Genomic DNA, 21,189 nt, shown 5'->3' with positions numbered 1-21,189 from the left:
AGGGATTTTGACGTAGGAAAAATCTATTTCTGGGGGAAGACCTGTGTCGCCCGATGAACCCTAACCCTATTAACATTATTTTCCCACCCTGACTAATCCAAGTTTGTAGAACTATTTTCAGGAATGGGAATTGTAGCGCGTGGGTATTAGTAGTAGTGGCGAGCAGGGACGGGTGGTAGTATTTCGTTGTAACGGCTCTCACCAAGAAGGGAGATTTTGAAGGGAACCTTCTAAATGGCAGAAGACCTGTGGTTTGTGGTAAACAACGCCCCTACTATACTTATACCGACACCCTTTGGGTGATCGCACTGAGGGTAGTAACTTCAGCATAACCATATTAGCTTTTTCTCTGGTATATTATAGTTTATTTATACTAGAAAAATGAGTCACAGGGATTTTTCATTGGGCGACACAGGTCTTCCCCCAGAAATAGATTTTTCCTACGTCCAAATCCCTTTATCAATAAAATGAAATTCTGCACTAGTATTATTGTTACTAATACATAATGGAAATCAAACCACAATCAAATGTGCAATAAAAACCATTGTCTACCTCACATTGCAATATAACTGAAGACCCTAAAGGAAAAGGCAAGGCTGCTACCAGTTGTATCATAAAAATCATAAAAGAAATTGAACCTAGACACTTAACCAGTGCAGTGCCTGGGGATTTCCCTAGCTAGGCTACTGAACTTTCCAACCTCCCAGTGACTTGACTGACAATATTTCATAAATGCAATTATGTGTACAGTGTTCCCCCCATATTTGCAGGGGGTAGGTACCAGACATCCACCCCCCTTAAATAGCAAGAACCCGCAAATAGTTGAAACTCCTATAAAAGCACTTACAATTGCCTATATTTAGTTAGGTAAAACTCAAGAAAACCACACTAAAAATGTTTATACCTGGTTTTTTTAATAGTTTTACCACAAAAAGTGCAATTTATGATGAAATTAATGAAAAAAACAGGAATTTGGTGTCTCATAGAAAAGTACCACGAATACGTGACTTTTCCATGAATAATGGGGGTATATGTTCCTGCGAGAAATTCGCAAATATGTGAGTCTGCAAATCTGGGGGTTCACTGTATAACAGATATACATTTTAAACTAACATAAGAACTGAAGTAAGTACATACTTCCAACTTCCCTGATGATGTTTGTGACTTAATTGGTAGCACCTTTGCCTCAGTCCAGAGTCAAGGGTTTGATCCCAGTGTGAGGGAGACAAGTATGTTAATGGCATGCATTGAAACAGGTTTAAGGGGGCTGGCCGGAACCCCTATATATGGTGGTATAGGGCAAAAAATGCAAAGTCATGAAAAAATTCATGGAGCTTCATATGGCAATTGAGAATACGTATACGAAATATTTCGTCAAAATTCCTTACTTTCGTAGTTACAGGGTAATTAGTAAACGTAACTCAATAAGCCTAAAACATTCATCCGTACAAGAAAATGCAATATTTCTTCTGTTATCGTAAATTTTGATAATTATTGGTAAAGAAATTGTGAGAAATGGCATCTGTAGAGATTCCGTGGCTCGCAGAAGCGAGTATCTGGTTCAACCATGAATCAGTAGGACCACAGACTTCAAGTAGATTACACGTTCGAGTTTCACCTCGTGACATTCGCTTGCTTTTACGTATGTTTATGTATGTTTCGGCAAGAAGTTCATCATGCCAATGAGGAAAAGACAAGGAAAACATTTCGCTAACATACAGACGAAGAAAAATCGCTCAAGTATTATTACAGAATATCATAATATACGTGTAGTTAGTGAAGAGAGAGGGGAGGGTTGCCTAGTAACGGCCCCTTCTTGCCTGACAGCACACGTCACACTGTGCCCAAGGCTACGATCTTTGAGCAAAGAGATCTTCATTTATGATAAATAACATAGTTTTGGTTTTTTAATACCCAAAATGGAATATGAAATTCATAATAATCATGATTTATTAAATTGTCTTTGTAAAAAAAAGAGTACACCTTCGAGTTTCACCTCTGACATTCTCTTGCATTTACGTTTGTTTATCTTTGTTTCGGCAAGAATGTCATCATGCCAAAGAGGAAAATACAAGGAAAACATCTCGCTAACATACAGAAGAAAATTCGCTGTAATAAGCCGAGTTAGTGAAGGGGAGAGAGGGGGTTACGTAGGAAGGAGTGCCCCATCTTGCCTCAAGCAGTGCCCCAGGCTACGATATATGAGCAAAGGGATCATCATTTATGATTAAATTATGATAAATAAAATAGTTTGGGTTTATTAATACACAAAAAAGAAATATACATTCATAATAATCATTATTTATTAACACTGTCTTTATAGAAATATGAAGGAAAACTTTGAACGCCCGTATCTCAAAGCTATACTAATTGACCTTCAAAATCTATCTCCTCACTTAGTTTTAAAACTACAGTAGAGCCTCGGTTCTCGACGATAATTCGTTCCAGAAGGAGCGTCGAAATTCAATTATTTCGAGAACTGAATCAAGTTTTCCCATAAGAAATAACTGAAAATGGATTAATCCGTTCTTGACCATCAGTTATTACCCTAACCTTGCCTTTTTATACAATACATTACATGTAAATTACAACTAAATAAGTTAAAAGTTAAATAAATATCATGTTAAACGTGTATTTATAATTTTAAATGTATAATATACAGTATAAAAGAAAACTAGCCTGCGTCCAACAGATTGTTGACCAAGCGTCATAGGCTACCTAAGGTAAAGATAGTAGTAGAACGTAGTGTAGTGGGTAGGCATAAAACGTGTTGCTAACATAATAAAAACATTGAAAAGCAAGTCTAATTATTACAGTAAATTAATAAACTATTAAAATTAAACCCAATATTTATCAAAAACTTGAAAAATTTGCCTACAGTAAGTCGGCATTTAAGGAAACAAAACATAGCGCAGCCCTGGTGGTTTATATCGGGACTATGGTAGTAAACAAACCATATCTCGCTATAAGCCTGGAAACGTTTACATTCGATATTAATTTATGGTAAATCTTTAACGGAGTCGACTGCAATACTGTATACAAATTCGCTTGAAAATTATCTTTCAGTAAATGTAATGTTATGATACTAACGACTTTGTTTCATAAATGTCCTTATAAAAAAGGTGCGTCTTTTACGGCAAATTGTCCAATATCAGGGCTGGTTTCAAGCTTATTAGACTTTGACAATTATTATTGTACTGCATGGTACATATATACGTACGTATAAGTAAAAGAATCTTCTTAATGTCTTTAATTACTATACCATTACGTACCAGCATCTCTTGAGTTTAATATCAAGCTTATAAACAAAGCATACAGATTGCGTTCGTTACCGCGCACGCGTTGCATATGTAAACTGTGTCAACCAGACCTCATACGTAAACATTGACGTCTTTTTACAGTAGACATAAAAGAATGGTCTTAATTTCTATAATTATTCTATACCATAGCGGCTTCTCTGATTAAGCTAAGGCTAACCTCCTCTTTACCAGCAAGCTTAACAAAGATTAAGATTGCGTTCGCTACCGAACGGCACACGTTACGTATGTGACAGTGGTTTCACTGCCAAATCTCACACGTAAACAATGACGTATTTTTACAGTAAACATAAAGGAATCTACTTAATTTCTATAACTAATGTATACCGTAGCGGATTCTGAGTTAACCTAAGGCTAACTCTTCTTTACCGGCACGCTTAAAAAGCTTAGATTGCGTTGCTACCGAACCGAACATGTTTACATATGTAACTGGTTTCACTACCAAATCTTACACGTAAATACATTGACATGTGTTACAGTACAACATAAAAGATTCTTCTTAATTTCTTAATTATTACGCACTTAATATGGCATAGTGGCTTCTCTGATATAAGCTATGACTAACTTCTTCTTTACCGGCAAGCTTAACAAAGCTTAAAGATTGCATTCGCTACCGAACCGCACATGTAACCTACGTACGTTACATTGCCTTCACTCCAAACCTAACACTTAAATACGTATTGCATTTGCTACTGAAACGCGCGCCACAAGTGTGAGCATGATTTTAGAATATGTCTACGCTTGAAAAAAAATCAAGCAAGGGTGCTTGATTAAATCTTTTTTTCGCTCATCACTTTCATGCAGAGGAGAGGATAGACAAAACTTCAGGTTTATTTTGGAGTTGGAAATGATGGAAACATTTTGAAGAATGAAAACGCGAGATGCCATGGAAACACTTTTCCATTATTTCAGAGATTAACAATAGCAAAAGGTTTTAATAGATAGCCAGTAGTAATGTTGGGACCCATGATGAATCAAAAGGTAACTGCGTATAGAGTTGATACCACCGAAAAAGCAAACGAAATGCGCGCAAGGTGTAGAAGACACGACACGTTTGAATTTTTGTAAACATTAGTTGCGGACTTTAAACAATGCCGAGTGTCGTCACCAGTGTTACCAACCGTTTTGCTAAATTATGCTAGTCGGTCCAAGCAAGAATTTATGCCAAATATGGTGCAATTTTGTGCCAGAATTATGCTATTAATCTATCATTATCTCATTTCTCTAATACATTTGAGCTAAAACAACGATGTAATGGAAATTTAAAACATTTATATATTAGGTGAAATGATACAAAGTGACGAACAGACAATATTATAACTAATAATTTGATGATTTTTACATGTTAGGAAACTCGTAATAAAACACCATTTTTCTTTAATAGATCACATGCGCCATCACTAGTACACTATTTGATATGCAATCACTATTATACTATTTGACAAATGCATGAAGATCACACATACGAATGTGAAGAAAAACAACAAATTTTACTTATTACTGCATCATTATCATGCCACTCAGAACCATTTTTCTTAACAGGTCACATAAACAATAATAAATACTTGAAAATGTGTGAAAAATTACTTCAAATATAACTTTTGTTTATTTACTGATATTTACTGAAAAATTAAAACTAAAAAAAAAGGTAAACAAACAAACCAGTCTCTACTCAAGAAGAAAAACATACGTACTTATTACTTGATCATTATCATGCCCACTGGAACACTATTTTTCTTTAACAGATCACATACACAATGAATAAATACTTGAAAATTTGTGAAAATCACTTCAGAAATAATTAAAATTTTGATAACTACTGAAAAAAATAAAACTTAAAAAAGGAAAAAAAGTAATTCTTTACTCATGAAGAAAAAACATTATTAACACTTTACTGATCGTTTGTCATGCCACTGTGGGTATTTATTTATATTCACAAAATTTGACATTCCTTAGTTGGGTTCAAACTTAGCAATTAACTCATTTGTTAGTGCTGCTTTTGAGGCAATTTCACTTGAAGATACATTCACTATAGCTGTGTATGAAATTGAGGAATTTTCTGCATTTTATTTAAAATTTTAGTGAAATTACATTCTAAAATTGTACTAGAACCCTAAGTGTGAAAGAAATTATGCTAAGCTCCAATTCTTGGGTCAAATTATGCTAAAAAAACATGAAATTATGCTACATTTGGTAGCACTGGATGACGCCAACTAGCGGCGGCTGGCGGAAACAGTTTTGTTTACAAACATCATATGGTCGTGGGTCGGAGACTGGTTTTTTGGTTGAAAACAGATACAAAGTTTATTGGAAATTTAGTGGCGAAATCCGATTATGTCGAGTTCTAATACGGTCGTGAACCGGGTCTCTACTGTATAACATTGGAATTTGGTATATAACTCAGAAAGACATTATAGAACAATCAAATAGAGCCCTTTTTTCCAATTTTTGTTTTGTCTTTTTTTTATAAATTTTTTTCTCGTGATTTATAGGGTTTATTTTTTTACCATATTGAAAAATTCATATCTAGCAAATAAATGACTTTTAGAAAAAAACTCTCCATTTGATTGGAGGTCTACATCAGGTCTATATATGGTAGTAATCCCAGGTCTTAATATTAAATATCAAGGGAGGAGATAGAATTTGAAAAATGGTTATTTTCGGGATAAATTGCCCTGGCGTCACAAAACCGAAGGTCAGAGGCAAAAATCATATGCAGTTTGGAGATGTCCCAAGTCACCTTATTAAGTGGTATGAATGTCAAAGTCCTGTCGTTAAAAAACGGCATTAGCCGGCCGGCCCCCTTAATGCGTCTACTGATGTGGATTTTTTTATACAATTTGTTATAGTACTATACACTGGGAATCCCAACACCAACTGAGCCTCAAAGGTCAAATATCAAATCTTGAAATTCCCAAGACAATATATTTCTTCTCCCTGACAAAAAGAGTGATCATTCATCCCATGAGTATATACCTTCTCTTTATGCACATCCTTAAGGTAAAACCCAACATATACAGAAAGTATCTAATATATTCAAAACACCACTCTCAATATTCCTTTTAAAAAGGCAAGGAGACAGAGGGCACTAATTTTACTATCACTCTTCCCTGTCTGGTTTCACCTTCCAACACATCAGCACAAAATGAAACTTATTCCTGGAAACCTGCTTCTTTTGTTAGCCTCATTTTGGAACAGACTACCAACTGAAGCAGTGAATAGTACCACCACCAGCCAGTTCCAAACACAGACTGGATAAAGTGGTTGCCGCACTTGTTAATCATTTATTTATTTCTTTATATTAAAGTTTAGAATTCTATGGGTATATCTTTTGCTCAGGACTTTATACCATAAACATAAGCAACTGGTATTCAAAACCATGCCACTGCTAACTTTGGCATTTCTCCCTTGACATTAACCACAATCTTATGTTGTTTGCATCTTGTGTGTCTTAAATATTTTCTTACTCAAAGCTTTTCTAAACAAATCAAACTGAAGCATTCTACCCTTCTGTGATAACTAGGGCATCTGAATATTGGTATGCGTGTGGTTGCTCTTGCCAAAGCTGCTTTTATTTCCATCCTTCTGGATGGCAACCATGGACAGCCTATACTCAGAGTGGGGTCTAAATGAGGACAGTGGAACCTCGGTTTTCATACGTAATCCGTTCCAGAATGTCTCATGAAGGAGAGGCTATTGTTTGGAAGGGGAATTGTCATCCAGAAGGACTTAAGATATCAAGGATTATCTGAGGTTACTTCCCATCTTCAGTTTTTACTGGCACTATCTGAGGTTAGTTCCCCTCTTCATTTTTTACTGGCACTAGGATAAGCTTGCGAGTCACTGGACCCGTGTTGCACAACAAAAATGTCCAGAGACATTTGTTTCTGGTGTCTTTAAAATTTGCCTTAAGTGAAACACGGCATTGTCATTAAACATGTTGGAGACATGGATTACATCATCTTTGTTCGGATGACAATTCTCCACAAAATTTCTAACATCACTCCACTTTGCAAACATGTCCTTAATCACTGAAGTAGGCACATTAAGTATGCCCGTTTGCTTTGTGAATTTTTCAAACCAGCTTCTGCTGGCCTTAAATTCAATAACAGCAGCACTTGTTGTAGGCATTTTATTACTGTGATCGGCATGCAACATCCTCCAATACCTTGCTATGAGCTCTTTCATAAATTCTAAAGTGTTCCTCGCTTTTTTTTTATAGACGGGCTGGAACTTGGAACTTTCTTTGGTCCCACGATGGCTTATTTAGCAGTTGCACTTTAATATAAAAAAAAAAAAAAAAAAGCACACAACAAATACTTATAAGGTGGGCCCTAGAGGGAGCATTTATGGGTGTACAAAATCCAAGGATATGTACAAAACCCCAGTCAAAATTTTGTCAGAAAAAGTCTACGAAATACAGGGCGTATAAAATCCACGGTTTGACAGTACATCTGCGTATAAGGGTTGTGTTGGCTTCATTTTCCTGATAGTAAATTGGCCATTTAATGTATCCTAGTATTAACTGGGTTTGCTTTTTGACTTCTATTCACTGCTTAGAGTTTATAAGTCACTAGTGATAATGACCCTTAGATCATTCTCTTGATGACAAATCTTTGACTCCTTGCCCAGTATGTAATACTTGACATTCTTGTTTTTGTACCCTATTTGCACAACTTTGTCTTTATCTACACTGAACTGCATCTACCACCTTACTGAGCACTTATTTTCTCAAGGTTCTCTTGCAACTGATTTTTGTTAAGTCCTTCCAGCAATCATATACATTTTTGCAATAATCAGCACACTTGCTGAAAATATTTTATTAGTCAACCCTACGTCCATGACATTGAGGAGCAAAGGACATATTACCAACAAGAGGATGTCCCCCTAAAGACAAGTCTTAGTCTCTTAACCAGTCTGAGAAGAGCCTTTATTAGGCTCAGAGGTCTGGATAAACTAATCCTTTATAAAAATTTTGTTTCTCAGCTTTGTCTTTATCTACATCAATCTTTCAAGCGATAGCTTGTGGAGTATTTCCTGGGTATTCAGATATAACCTGTCAATTGCTCAACAAGATATCTATCCAAATGATGAATCATCCTTTTAATTGCCCAAGAAGATATCTATCCAAATGATAAATCCTCCTTTATAAGTCCTTGAGAAGGGATCACAGCTATCCCTTGTTGTCAAACCAAATAGGTGACTGATGCTGTAGGCAGGGAACAAAGCTGGCAATTAATGTAGAAGTAGTGTTGAGCACCTTTTAACTACATTAATGTCCCTTTTGCTGCATCTATCACAAAAACTAGGCCACTTTGACAAGTCAAGGCTGGTGGTCAAGTTCAGCAGGATTGGTTGACGACAGCCGCAACATCTTTAGAAAAGCCTTTGCCCTGAGTTCTTATTCAATAGTCTCCAGGAATGGAGATACAGCATGCCAGAGTTGTCATGGAAGCTCAAGAGGCGTGGCTGCTTGAAAAGACTCTTACAAAATAGAAATCTCTCAAGACTGTCTTATCAGCATTGGGAGAAGACCTGCAAATAGATCCTGCTGCAGCAAAAGGAGACAATCAACATTGTTATCTTTGTATCTTTGTATTAGTGGAGGTCTTGTGCTCTGCCAGAGCCTGGCTTTTAAGGCCAAATGAAAGGAAATTTTGGGAAATATATCCAAGTTATTCTAGGTACTGAAACACTCCAGGCACGGAGGAGAAAAATGGTCTCTTGCAACTGCATACAAAAACTCGGGCACCAGAACTTACACAGCAGGTAAGGTTGGAGCTGGGAAGGCAGGTTGCACTGGAAGCACAGTAGGAATTGAACATATAGTAAAGGCATCAGTTACAGTCAAACAGACACTGACTACTCTTCCTACTAACACTGACTACTCTTTCTACCAATTGTAGAGCAAAGCCTACAAAGACTGCCTTCAACTCCAAGTGGCTCCAAGTCACCTCAACCATGACTGGATGTATCCTTGAACAAAAAAGTCTTGCACAGATGAAGAAACAAATGAAATTCAACTAACAGGTGACTGGATCTTGCCACTACTACAAAGCTTACAATAAGGACTGGATTAATGTCTGGGAGTAAGACAACAGACCATGGCTTTGACCAATGAAGTTGTGGGGGCTTTATCCTAAAGTAACATTGTGAAACCAGCTTTTCATGATATATAGCCAATCCAAGATTGATCCAAGATTGCCACAATTTGGCCAACAAACTAAATTGGTAACGGAATAATCAAATCACTACCAGCAGTTTCCTGATTCTCTTCTCTGAAGGTTGAACTAAAGCCCAGCTCCATAGCCCTCAACAAAGGGACCAAAAAGGACTCCTCACTGTTGATGTGATGGCCAAGGTAGGGGCTAACACATTTAATCAACACAGATTATTAAAAGTTGTCACAACTCATCACTATTGCTGTCATCACTAGCCAATAATGCAAACGTCTATGATGCCTTATGACATACAAATGTGCTTAAGCTGCCACTGTTTCCAAAGTCCATATAAAGATACAAGCAGTTCCCAGTTATCGGCGGACTCGTTTAATGGCAATCCGGTTTTAAGGCGCTTGTGTAGCGCCATAAAATCAGCAATTTATGGCGCCATAACAGGCCAAGTTTCAGTTATCAGCCTCATAAGGTGCCGATAATAGAGTTATGGCACCATAGCATACCTAACAAGAGGCACCATTAACTGGTTATCAGTGCCATTAACAGAAACTTGGAGCCATAAATTGCAGATTTTCGGTTAATGGCAGTTTTCGCTTATCAGCAACCCGCCGAGATAGAACCCCCACCGATAACCAGGGACTGCCTGCATGTGGAGATGTAGCTAAGCTGAAACACAAGGATCGAAACTGGAATACCCTTCCTGCCAAAAACAAAAGTATTTTTTTCTATGAAATACTGATTATAATGTGCAAGTCAGCACCCTTGAGGTCTATGGATACCAGGAGTCCTCCATCTTGATGGATTGCTGCACTGTGTCCACTATCTCAGTACTAAGGAGTCTTAGCTGATATTGATTATCTGACCACAACGATCCACTGCCATTCTTCTGCTCTCAGTCACCATGTCTTGTAACATGGCTCCCTCCCTCACTTGTTCTTTTGTCCAGGGGATTTCAAGTAATGGGGAATGCCTCCTCCTGTAATGAATGGTTATAGTTGTTAACACAGAAGAGGATGGAACATTGCTAGACAAAGGTGAAAAACCAGACAGGATTCTGAAAGAAGGTCTACTTGACAAGGTCAAGAGTGTACCCATTCTTGCAATAGTCAGTTGGTAAAGACACTATTCAGAACCAGTGGAGGTGAGGGGTTGCAACCACTGTAGCATGTGATTTGAAGGCCCATTCCAAGTAATTTAACTCATGGCCAAGATCACATTTGATTATAAAAACTAGTAAAGGCAGATCCAATGGAGACTTAACAATATCAGGGAAAATCAACGCAGCATAAAATGCAGTTAAAGCAGGTTTCTGGAAGGCTGGCAATACCACACCAATGGAGGCAGCTAGAACAGGCAACTGCATAAATAAGAACAACAAGAACAACAGACACTGCACTAAAAAGATGCAACACTGGAATCACAGGAACATCAAACATAGCAGGAGCATAAGGTTCCAAAGGTAATGGCACAGCCATAGTTGCCACACCAACAGAAACAGGAGTAACAGGGTAGCATGTAACAAAGACAGCTGGATGTGCATAAGGTTGCAAAGAAGACAATAACCTAGTAGAGACAGTACTGAAACACTCCAGGCATGGAGGAGAAAAATGGTCTCTTGCAACTGCATACAGAAACTCGGGCACCAGAACTTACACAGCAGGTAAGGTTGGAGCTGGGAAGGCAGGTTGCACTGGAAGCACAGTAGAAATTGAACATATAGTAAAGGCATCAGTTACAGTCAAACAGACAGTTTGGTTACTAAGGACAGCAAGAGAAGCAGAAAATGGAAGTGAGAAATGAGCAGGTAAAAAACAAAACTGGGAAACATACTCGTACATAGGCACCAGTAAACAACTCTCCCTCCTTCAACTTAACCAAGGAGGGAAAGATCCAGGGGCAGGCCAAAAAACAAGACTTGGATGCATATGCAGATGTCAAGTTCATATTTGCCCATTTATGTCTTCCTGACATAAAATAGTGGTGGCAGTGATATGTGCTGCTCAGTACAACTGTATCCGTCTCCAAAGAAGACATGAAAGTGAGATACATGATGATATACCTTAACAAAGTGCTGAGGTATGATTATAGTACACAGTGAAAACACTATAAAAAGAATAGCAGGCACTAAAACACATTAAGCAGAGCAGGTAATCAACAAAATACAAAGAATAGCATACAGAATACACTAAAAAATAATACACTGCAATACTCTGAAAAGCTTAAACAAAATTAATATTACACACACAGTAAAAGTAAAATACTGAACAAAGAAAAAACAGAATACAAAAATCTCAACAACACTGTACATGACAAATGAGACAGATGGCATGATGAATCTATCTCTCAGTACTTATAAGGGAACAACTCATTTGTTTACTAAAAATATATAAAAATACATACAAAAAAAGCAATAAACAAAAGACTAAAAACACTAAAACCTCAATTAACATCATCAGTAACAGGCATACTTGACAGCCTTAAAAATGTATTAAAAAATACCAATGTTACCAACTGACAACACCTGCAAGTGCCAAGTCAAGAGTAATAAATAAAAACATGAGAGGAAATTATTGTCAGCAAAAGCAAACAAGTCAGTAACTCTCTGATAGAGTAGTTATTACCCAAGATGTGTCCAGAGGGTGTATGAGTGAATAATTGTTCTTCTGTCTGAAAGACAAATAACCATGTCAAGAATGTTCACGAATGCAATGTGGACTCAAAAACTAATGGGATTGTTGTGAAACAAAGATCCTCCTTACCTTAATGATAAGGAATTACCCAATAAAACTACTATTAAAAAATAAGGGTTACTGACATGGGCAAAGGTATTATGAGACTCCAATGATAACAGTGCTAATAGAGTACTAGTCTTGAAAAATACAAGCACTGCTTCAAGAATGAGTATCTTCCAGCCAACAGTTCATACTGTAAACACTAGTAAAATAAATAGGTCTGCAAAATGTAATGACACAGGCCAAAACTGCATGCTGTAACACCAAGAACTGCACAATTACGTACATGAAACAACTCTGTACAATAGACTTCACAAAGCAAGAAACAATTATGACGCAATATTCTGTTAAATACAGAATATTAACTCACATACAGTACAATTGTTCTTAGAAGTTAAAAGAAATCTCATATAATTATCATAACATTTTAAAAATACAAAAAAATATGACTCACCATCAAACTGATACTGAATGATATTATTAAATGTTTCTAGTAGGAAAAATACTAAATGGTGATGGTGAGGCGCTGAAAACAAAAACCACGGCGTTGAAAATGCTTCCAAGAGATGCAAGAGCTTGTTTGCTGTTACCATTGACATTGTTTTAATATAAGGTGAAACTGAAAAAAAAATACAAAAAATTAACCATTGGCTAAATTGGAATATCACAACACTATCATAATATAACAATACAGTTGCCTTATGTTAAATTAATCATCACTGGTGCTTAAATTTATAAGTACATACTATAGTCAACCCCTGGTATATGCAGGGGAAATCCACGATAAGTTGGAATCCCCTTTAAATATGCTTATAACTGCCTATTTTAATAGTTCAAACACCAAAGACCCCCCTCTAAAAACTCTTATAACTGCCTATTTTATTAGTTCAACAACCAAATATATCTTAAAACTATCATCCTAAAACACTTTAATATTTCAAAGTCATCTTACATCATTACCCTTAAAAATATGGCTTACAACTTGTGAAAATGAATCAAGTTACCATTGTACAGTATTTGGGCATGCACACTTTCTTTCATTCAGTAATCAAGCTGTCCTATTTTCTTTTACTAGGAAACATTGGAATGAGAGAGAGAGAGAGAGAGAGAGAGAGAGAGAGAGAGAGAGAGAGAGAGAGAGAGAGAGAGAGAGAGAGAGAGAGAGAGAGAGAACAAAAATACTTATGCACATTAAAATACTTAATATTATGATTAGGTTAATCATATGGGTACTCATCAGTGATCAATGTTGGCTGAAGATGATGCTGATGAATTAGCTGTGAAATCTGATGAATGAACGATGATATGGACAGCACAGCAAAAAAGAGGAATTGCACCTACTCTGGAGAAGCCTCTTCCCCTTCTTTAGACGTTTTGGGAGGAGGCATCATGTTGACATAATTCCTCATACTGACTAAGAGGTTATTATAAGGCTTCATACACAGATCAAAGGCATTTGAAACGTTTTTGGAGCATGCCTTATGAGGGTTCCATTCCTCTACTATCTGCTGCAGATACTGCCTTTCCTTTTAACTTGGGACATATCTTTCAAATCCTGGTCTATTGGGGGATCAGCGTACATGAATGATGGTAGCAACTTCTTCTCCACCAAGGGCCTTCAAAGATTCTTCCCTCTTCGTATTCCTTATCAATGAGGTAGACTGTACTCTCGTTCAGACCATAATGGGTGGCTACTTAGGCGTGATTTTTCCTTTCGCGGAACCTTACAATAACTTCTACTTCTTCCTGGTGCATCATCACAACCTTCCCTTGGCGCTTAAGCTCTTGTCTGATGCCATAGAAGAAGCAGGGGGCATCTTAGGGCACAATTTAAAAAGATACACACTGATTAAAACTGGACAGAAATCCTAGGATACTGGGTCACTTACAAACGGTATACTTTGCACATCATGTACTGCGCATACTGTACATTTGATTGATATTTTGCTGTGTTGTACGACGATTTTGAAATAACACATTTGATTGATATTTAGCTGTGTTGTACAATGATTTTGAAATAACACATTTGACTGATATTAAGCTGTATTGTACAGTGACTTTGAAATAACAAAGTGTTTTAGAATGATAGTAAAGCATATCTAAAATACATAGTTAGTTTGTAGAACAACGTGACTACAGCTGTACCATTTTCCTTGATGATGACTGGCTGTACCCTTGGTGCTGATTGGCTGTCTACCCCCATAACTTTCTCTGAGATGTAAGGAGTGCACATCTCTGTCAGTTCAAAGCATTTCCTTAGCCTGGTTGAGTGTATTGATTGTATCTGTGTACTTTCCACATCTTTATTTGCAGTGTTAATCTGTATAATAACGCCCTAAGATGCTTCCTAAATGCCCTGCTCCTTCTAGGATTCTGGCAAAGGTAAGACTTCTGGATGTGTTGAAAGAAGGCAAAAGTTATACAGTAGTAGCCTGCCGTGGTGGTATGAATGAAAATACCATGCGGTACATTAAGAAGAAAGAGGCAGAGATAAGGAAGGCTGGGAGTGTTAGCCGCTACAGTAGTGCCAAGAAGGTTTCTACAGTGCATGATAAGACCATCGTGAGGATAGAGTTGGCTTTGGCATACTGGATCACAGACTGCCATAAGAACATCCCCCTAGACACCATCATCATTTGTGAGAAGGCACGACAGCTCTACCAGCAGTTATCAACTGTTACGGAAGGTGGCAATGTACAGGAAGCAGATGTCTTAGGCTTCGCAAACCCACTGATGAAAAGGAAGAGCCACAAGATAGACCATCAACAGCTCCTCAAGGTTTTCAGGCCAATAAGGGGTCTTTCCACTGTTTTCTGAGGCGGTTCCAACTACAGTTTCTCTGCATGGGGAAGTGGCATTGACAGACATGGAAGTGGTTGCAAAATATCCTGACACTTTCAAGAAAATCATCTGGGACAAGGGCTACCATCCAGAACTGGTGTTCAATATCAACAAGAGTGGCTTGTTCTGGGAGAAGATGCCTTCACATACATACCTGATGAAGAATGAAGCCAAAGCCTCCAGGTTCAAGGCCCAGAGGGATAGGGTTACCCTCATCATGTGTGGCAATGCAGCTGGCTTCATGCTGAAACCAGGCCTCATTTACAAAGCTGCAAATCCCAGGGGCCCTAAAGAATAAGAAAAAGCACTTGCTGCCTACATGTTGGATGCACAACCCCAAGTTCTGGATCACCAAAGTTCTTACAGATAACTGGTTCATTCAAAGCTTCATCCCTCAAGTTACGCAATACCTTAATGACTAGGGCATGAAGTTCAACATGTTGATTATAGGATAGTGCTGGTGGCCACTCTCTGGAACTTTATCACAAGGGAATCCAGCTCGAGTTTCTTCCTGCCAACAAAACCTCTCTCCTCCAGCATGGATGCATCTTTGTTTGCAGACTTAATCTGTATAATAATGTCCTAAGATGCCTCCTAAATGCCCTGCTCCTTCTAAGGATTCTGGCAAAGATAAGATTTCTGGATGTGTTGAAAGAAGGCAAAAGTTGCGCAGTAGTAGCCTGCCACTGTGGCGTGAATGAGAGTACTATGCAGTACATCAAGAAGAAAGAGACAGAGATAAGGAAGGCTGGAAGTGTCAACTGCTACAGTAGTGCCAAGAAGGTTTCTACAGTGCATGATAAGACCATCAAGAGGATAGAGTTGGCCTTGGCATACTGGATCACGGACTGCCGTAAGAACATCCCCTCGACACCATCTTCATTTGCGAGAAGGCATGACAGCCCTACCAGCAGCTATCAACTGTTATGGAAGGTGGCAATGTACAGGAAGCAGACTTCTTAGACTTTGACAAACCCACTGAAGAAAAGGAAGAGCCACAAGATGTCTTTCCACCATTTTTTGAGGCAGTTCCAACTAAAGAGTTTCTCTGCATGGGGAAGTGGCATTGGCAGATGGAAGCGGTCGCGAAATATCCTGACACCTTCAAGAAAATCATCTGAGACAAGGGCTACCATCCAGAACTGGATTCAGTATCAACAAGAGTGGCTTGTTCTGAAAGAAGACGCCTTCACATACATACCTGATGAAGAATGAAGCCAAAGCCTCCAGGTTCAAGGCCCAGAAGGATAGGGTTACCCTCATCATGTGTGGCAATGCAGCTGTCTTCATGCTGAAACCAGGCCTCATTTACTAAGCTGCAAATCCCAGGGGCCCTAAAGAATAAGAATAAGCACTTGCTGCCTACATGTTGGATGCACAACCCCAAGGTCTGGATCACCAAAGTTCTTACAGATAACAGGTTCATTCAGAGCTTCATCACTCAAGTTACACAATGTTTAATGACAAGGGCATGGAGTTCAACATGTTGATTACAGATAATGCTGGCAGCCACCCACTGGAACTTTATACAACAGAATCCAGCTCAAGTTTCTCTCTGCCAACAAAACCTCTCTCCTCCAGCATGGACCAGGGGATGATCTATGCCTTAAAGGCACTCTACACCCAGAACTCCGAGCACCTTGTGAAGGCAATGGGCACTGACAGTGAATTTACACTGAAAAAGTACAGTGGACCCCTGTATTCGCGGGGGGATGTGTTCCAGAACCCGCGGGGGGATGTGTTCCAGAACCCGCTAGAATCCGCGAATAAGTAGAACTCCCATAGAAATGCTTAAAACTGCCTATTTTTTAGTTCAAACTAAATAAAAACACACTAAGAATGCTTTTATACCCGATTTTATAATAGTTTTATCACAAAAAGTGCATTTAATCATGAAATTTATATGAAAATATAGTAATTTGTGGATATTTCTTACAGAAAAAACCCAGATAGGAGAATTTCCCACGAATAATGGATAAATATTGGCCACAGAGAAATCCGCAGGTACGAGTCCGTGAATGTGAATACAGGGAGGTCAACTGTATTGGCATAAATTCATGACTGCCACGTCTGACTGTCATAGACCGGTCATTGAATGATATGAAAAGGGATACTCTTAACGCATGCTGGAAGTGGTTGTGGCTAGTATGTGTTCACAATTATAAGGACTTTTCTCCTGATGAAATTCAACATTTGGCCAATGATAAAGCAGCCCAATTGGGAAGGATGCTTGGTCAAGAAGGCTTTGATGACACCACTGAGGATGAAATAGGAATCCTTACTGATGCCCACTCTAAACCCCAGATGGACCAGGATTTGGAAGAGCTGACGAAGTCTGCCAGCAAGGAAGAAGAAACACCAGGTTCAGGGGATGAGGAAGAGGATGAGAACCTATCTTTCGAATGCCTGTCCCAACTTATGAGGTGCAGGAAACTGCTCTGGCATGGGATCCTTATATGGAACGCTCCATAAAATGTTCAAATACCCTTGATGCAGCACAGGCGCCCTACAATAACGTCCTCGTCAGCATGAAGAATTAGTAAAAGCAGCTGTAAGTGTTTCTCAAGACCATGAAGAAGGACCCTCCAAAGCCTCCCAAAACCCCTAAAGAAGGGGAAGAAGCAACCCCAGAGGAGATGAAACCTGTATGATTTAATCTTATCATCAGTACGAGTACAGCACAGTGTTCCCCCGTATTTGCGGGGGAATGCCATAAAATGGCCAATATCGACACATAGTTGAAACCCCTATAAAAATGCTTAAAACTGCCTATTTTGTTAGTTAAAAAAACCCACTCAAAATGTTTACGTATATCTGTTTTTTTTAATAGTTTTATCACTAATAGTGCATTTTATGATGAAATTGATAAAAAAAACAGGAATTTGTGGATATTTCTCAGAAAAATACAGTGAATAGGCAAATTTTCCACAAATGATGGGGGTATATGTTCAAGAGAGATATCTGCAAATAGTGAGTCCGCGAATCCGGAGTGCGTTAATACGGGGGGTTCACTGTATTATTATTAATATAATATTTAAATTTATTATTCAATTTTATTATCATTTATTCTTATTAATCTTAATACATGTTTTTTTAAAATTTGTATTGCAAATAATTTTTTCATATAAAATGAATATTTTAGTCCCAAAAATATGAAAATACAGTGCGTAATTAGTGAATACATTCAATTGCCTGTATTTGCATTCTCGTGGACTCATTCGTGGATTTTTCTGTGAAACCTATCTGTAAATTATTAGTGAAAAATTCTATATTTTGTGGACTTTTTTTGGTGAGAAATATTCACTAATTAGTGTATTTTTTATGCTATTTTCATGACTAATACATTTTTTTTTTAAGATAAAAAAATGTTTTACTAATTTTTAAATAGTATTAACTTATCTTAATACAGTATGATTAAATAACAACATAACATTAAATAAATATTCAGTGGTCCCCCGTTTTCATTGATATGCACCAGACACCCCCGAAACCCCCGTAATTATACTTGGAACCTATATAAAAATCCTTAAATGGCCTCTTTGGTTTTTCAAGTTTTATCACAAAAAGTGCATTTTATGATGAAATTGATAGAAAAACAGGAATTTATGGATATTCTCATAGAAAATACTATGAATAGGCAAATTTCCTGCAAATAATAGGGGGATATGTTCCAGAGAGAAATCCACAAATGCGTGAGTCAGCGAATCCAGAGAATGCAAATACAGGGAGCCCACAGTAATAATATATATATATATATATATATATATATATATATATATATATATATATATATATATCTATCTATATATATATCTATATATATCTCTGTATATATATATATATCTATATTCTATATATATATAATCTATATATATCTATATATCTTTATATATCTTTGATATATATATATATATATATATATATATATATATAATATATATATATATATATATATATATATATATATATACAGGCAGTTGCCGGGGTATGACGGGGGTTCCGTTCTTAAGACGCATCGTAACCCGAAAATCGTCGTAGGCCGGAACGACTTTCTTGAAAACATGTCCACAGGGAAAATTTCACTAATTTGCAATTTTTCTTAGGGCCAAATCTCTAAAATTATCACTAATTTACTTTTTCATGTGGCAACACTGTGTATTCACAAATTACTGTATATTTTCACTAAATACAAGAGAGAGAGAGATAGAGAGAGAGAGAGAGAGAGAGAGAGAGAGAGAGAAGAGAGATTACATAAAACCATTAAATTCGTTGACCACTGTATGGCATTGTTAAGCTCTGAGTGTCACTGGAGTTATGAGGTAGGGAAATTGATACAGAAAAAGATGAAGGGAAGAATTTTCTTTTGAAATTAGTTATCGTATTATTACTACTTCTATTTTTTTTTTTTTTTTTTTTTTTTTTTGCTCTATCACAGTCCTCCAATTCGACTGGGTGGTATTTATAGTGTGGGTTTCGGGTTGCATCCTGCCTCCTTAGGAGTCCATCACTCTTCTTACTATGTGTGCCGTTTCTAGATCACCACTCTTCTGCATGAGTCCTGGAGCTACTTCAGCCTCTAGTTTTTCTAGATTCCTTTTCAGGGATCTTGGGATCGTGCCTAGTGCTCCTATGATTATGGGTACGATTTCCACTGGCATATCCCATATCCTTCTTATTTCTATTTTCAGATCTTGATACTTATCCAATTTTTCCCTCTCTTTCTCTTCAACTCTGGTGTCCCATGGTATTGCGACATCAATGAGTGATACTTTCTTCTTGACCTTGTCAATCAACGTCACGTTCTGGGTCTGTTTGCACGTATCACCCTATCCGTTCTGATACCATAGTCCCAGAGGATCTTTGCCTGATCGTTTTCTATCACTCCTTCAGGTTGGTGCTCGTACCACTTATTACTGCAAGGTAGCTGATGTTTCTTGCACAGGCTCCAGTGGAGGGCTTTTGCTACTGAATCATGCCTCTTTTTGTACTGGTTCTGTGCAAGTGCCGGGCATTCACTTGCTATGTGGTTTATGGTTTCACTTTTCGTATTGCACTTCCTACATATGGGAGAGATGTTATTTCCGTCTATCGTACTTTGAACATATCTGGTTCTTAGGGCCTGATCTTGTGCCGCTGTTATCATTCCTTCAGTTTCCTTCTTTAGCTCTCCCCTCTGTAACCATTGCCAATTGTCATCGCTGGCTAGTTCTTTAGTCTGTCTCATGTATTGTCCGTGCATTGGTTTGTTGTGCCAGTCCTCTGTTCTTTCTGTCTTTCTCCTGTCTCTGTATATTTCTGGGTCTTCGTCTGCTTTTATTAGTCCTTCTTCCCATGCACTCTTTAGCCACTCGTCTTCACTGGTTTTCAGATATTGCCCCAGTGCTCTGTTTTCGATGTTGACGCAGTCCTCTATACCTTAGTATTCCCTCTCCCTCCTTCCTTTCGTGTTATGTATAGTCTGTCGTATTTGCTCTTGGGTGTAGTGCTTTGTGTATTGCTCATATGTTTTCCTGTTTTCTGATCTATGCTGCGGAGTTCTGCCTTCGTCCATTCCACTATTCCTGCGCTGTATCTGATTACTGCACTGCCCATGTGTTTATGGCTTTTATCATATTTCGGCGTTGAGTTTTGACTTGAGTATCGCCTTGAGTCTCTGCATATATTCTTTCCTGATCGTGTCCTTCATCTCTTGGTGTTTTATATCTCCTCCTTCCATTATTCCCAGGTATTTGTATCCTGTCTCATCTATGTGTTTGATGTTGCTCCCATCTGGTAGCTTTATCCCTACTTCTATATTATTATTATTATTATTATTATTATTATTATTATTATTATTTGAAAATATAATAAACATGTGCATCTACCATAAAAATTCTCTCATCTCAGTAAGAAAGAGGAATTATCCTTACAAGTGAAATGGAAAGGTCATTTTCATCTCTTTAAAATACGACCATTATGAATTTTGTAATTAAAGTTTTATTATTATTATATTATTATTATTATTAAATAACTGAAATTATCAATAAACATTTTATATACTAGTACCATAAAAATTCTTTCATCTCGGTAAAAGAGAGAGAGAGAGAGAGAGAGAGAGAGAGAGAGAGAGAGAGAGAGAGAGAG

At 37.6% G+C, this 21,189-nt stretch overlaps 2 protein-coding genes across 3 annotated transcripts in view; one reads left to right on the top strand and one right to left on the bottom strand.

Moving 5' to 3' along the window:
- The window catches only part of LOC135221776 (protein HID1-like), a 476,459-nt gene that overhangs the window by 315,710 nt on the left and 139,560 nt on the right, over nucleotides 1-21,189 (top strand). The window lies entirely within an intron of this gene.
- Nucleotides 1-21,189, bottom strand: part of LOC135221772 (protein HID1-like) — a 63,562-nt gene that overhangs the window by 22,139 nt on the left and 20,234 nt on the right. Inside the window, exon 3 of the mRNA XM_064259595.1 lies at nucleotides 12,680-12,844. Coding sequence (XP_064115665.1) covers nucleotides 12,680-12,844 — 165 coding nt within the window. The remainder of the gene's footprint in view (nucleotides 1-12,679; nucleotides 12,845-21,189) is intronic.

This window comes from Macrobrachium nipponense, chromosome 20 (assembly GCF_015104395.2).
Source record: "Macrobrachium nipponense isolate FS-2020 chromosome 20, ASM1510439v2, whole genome shotgun sequence".
In the NCBI taxonomy this organism is placed as follows: Eukaryota; Metazoa; Arthropoda; class Malacostraca; order Decapoda; family Palaemonidae; genus Macrobrachium; species Macrobrachium nipponense.
The sequence above is the reverse complement of the archived record's forward strand: the minus strand, read 5'-3'. Positions and strand labels throughout refer to the sequence as shown.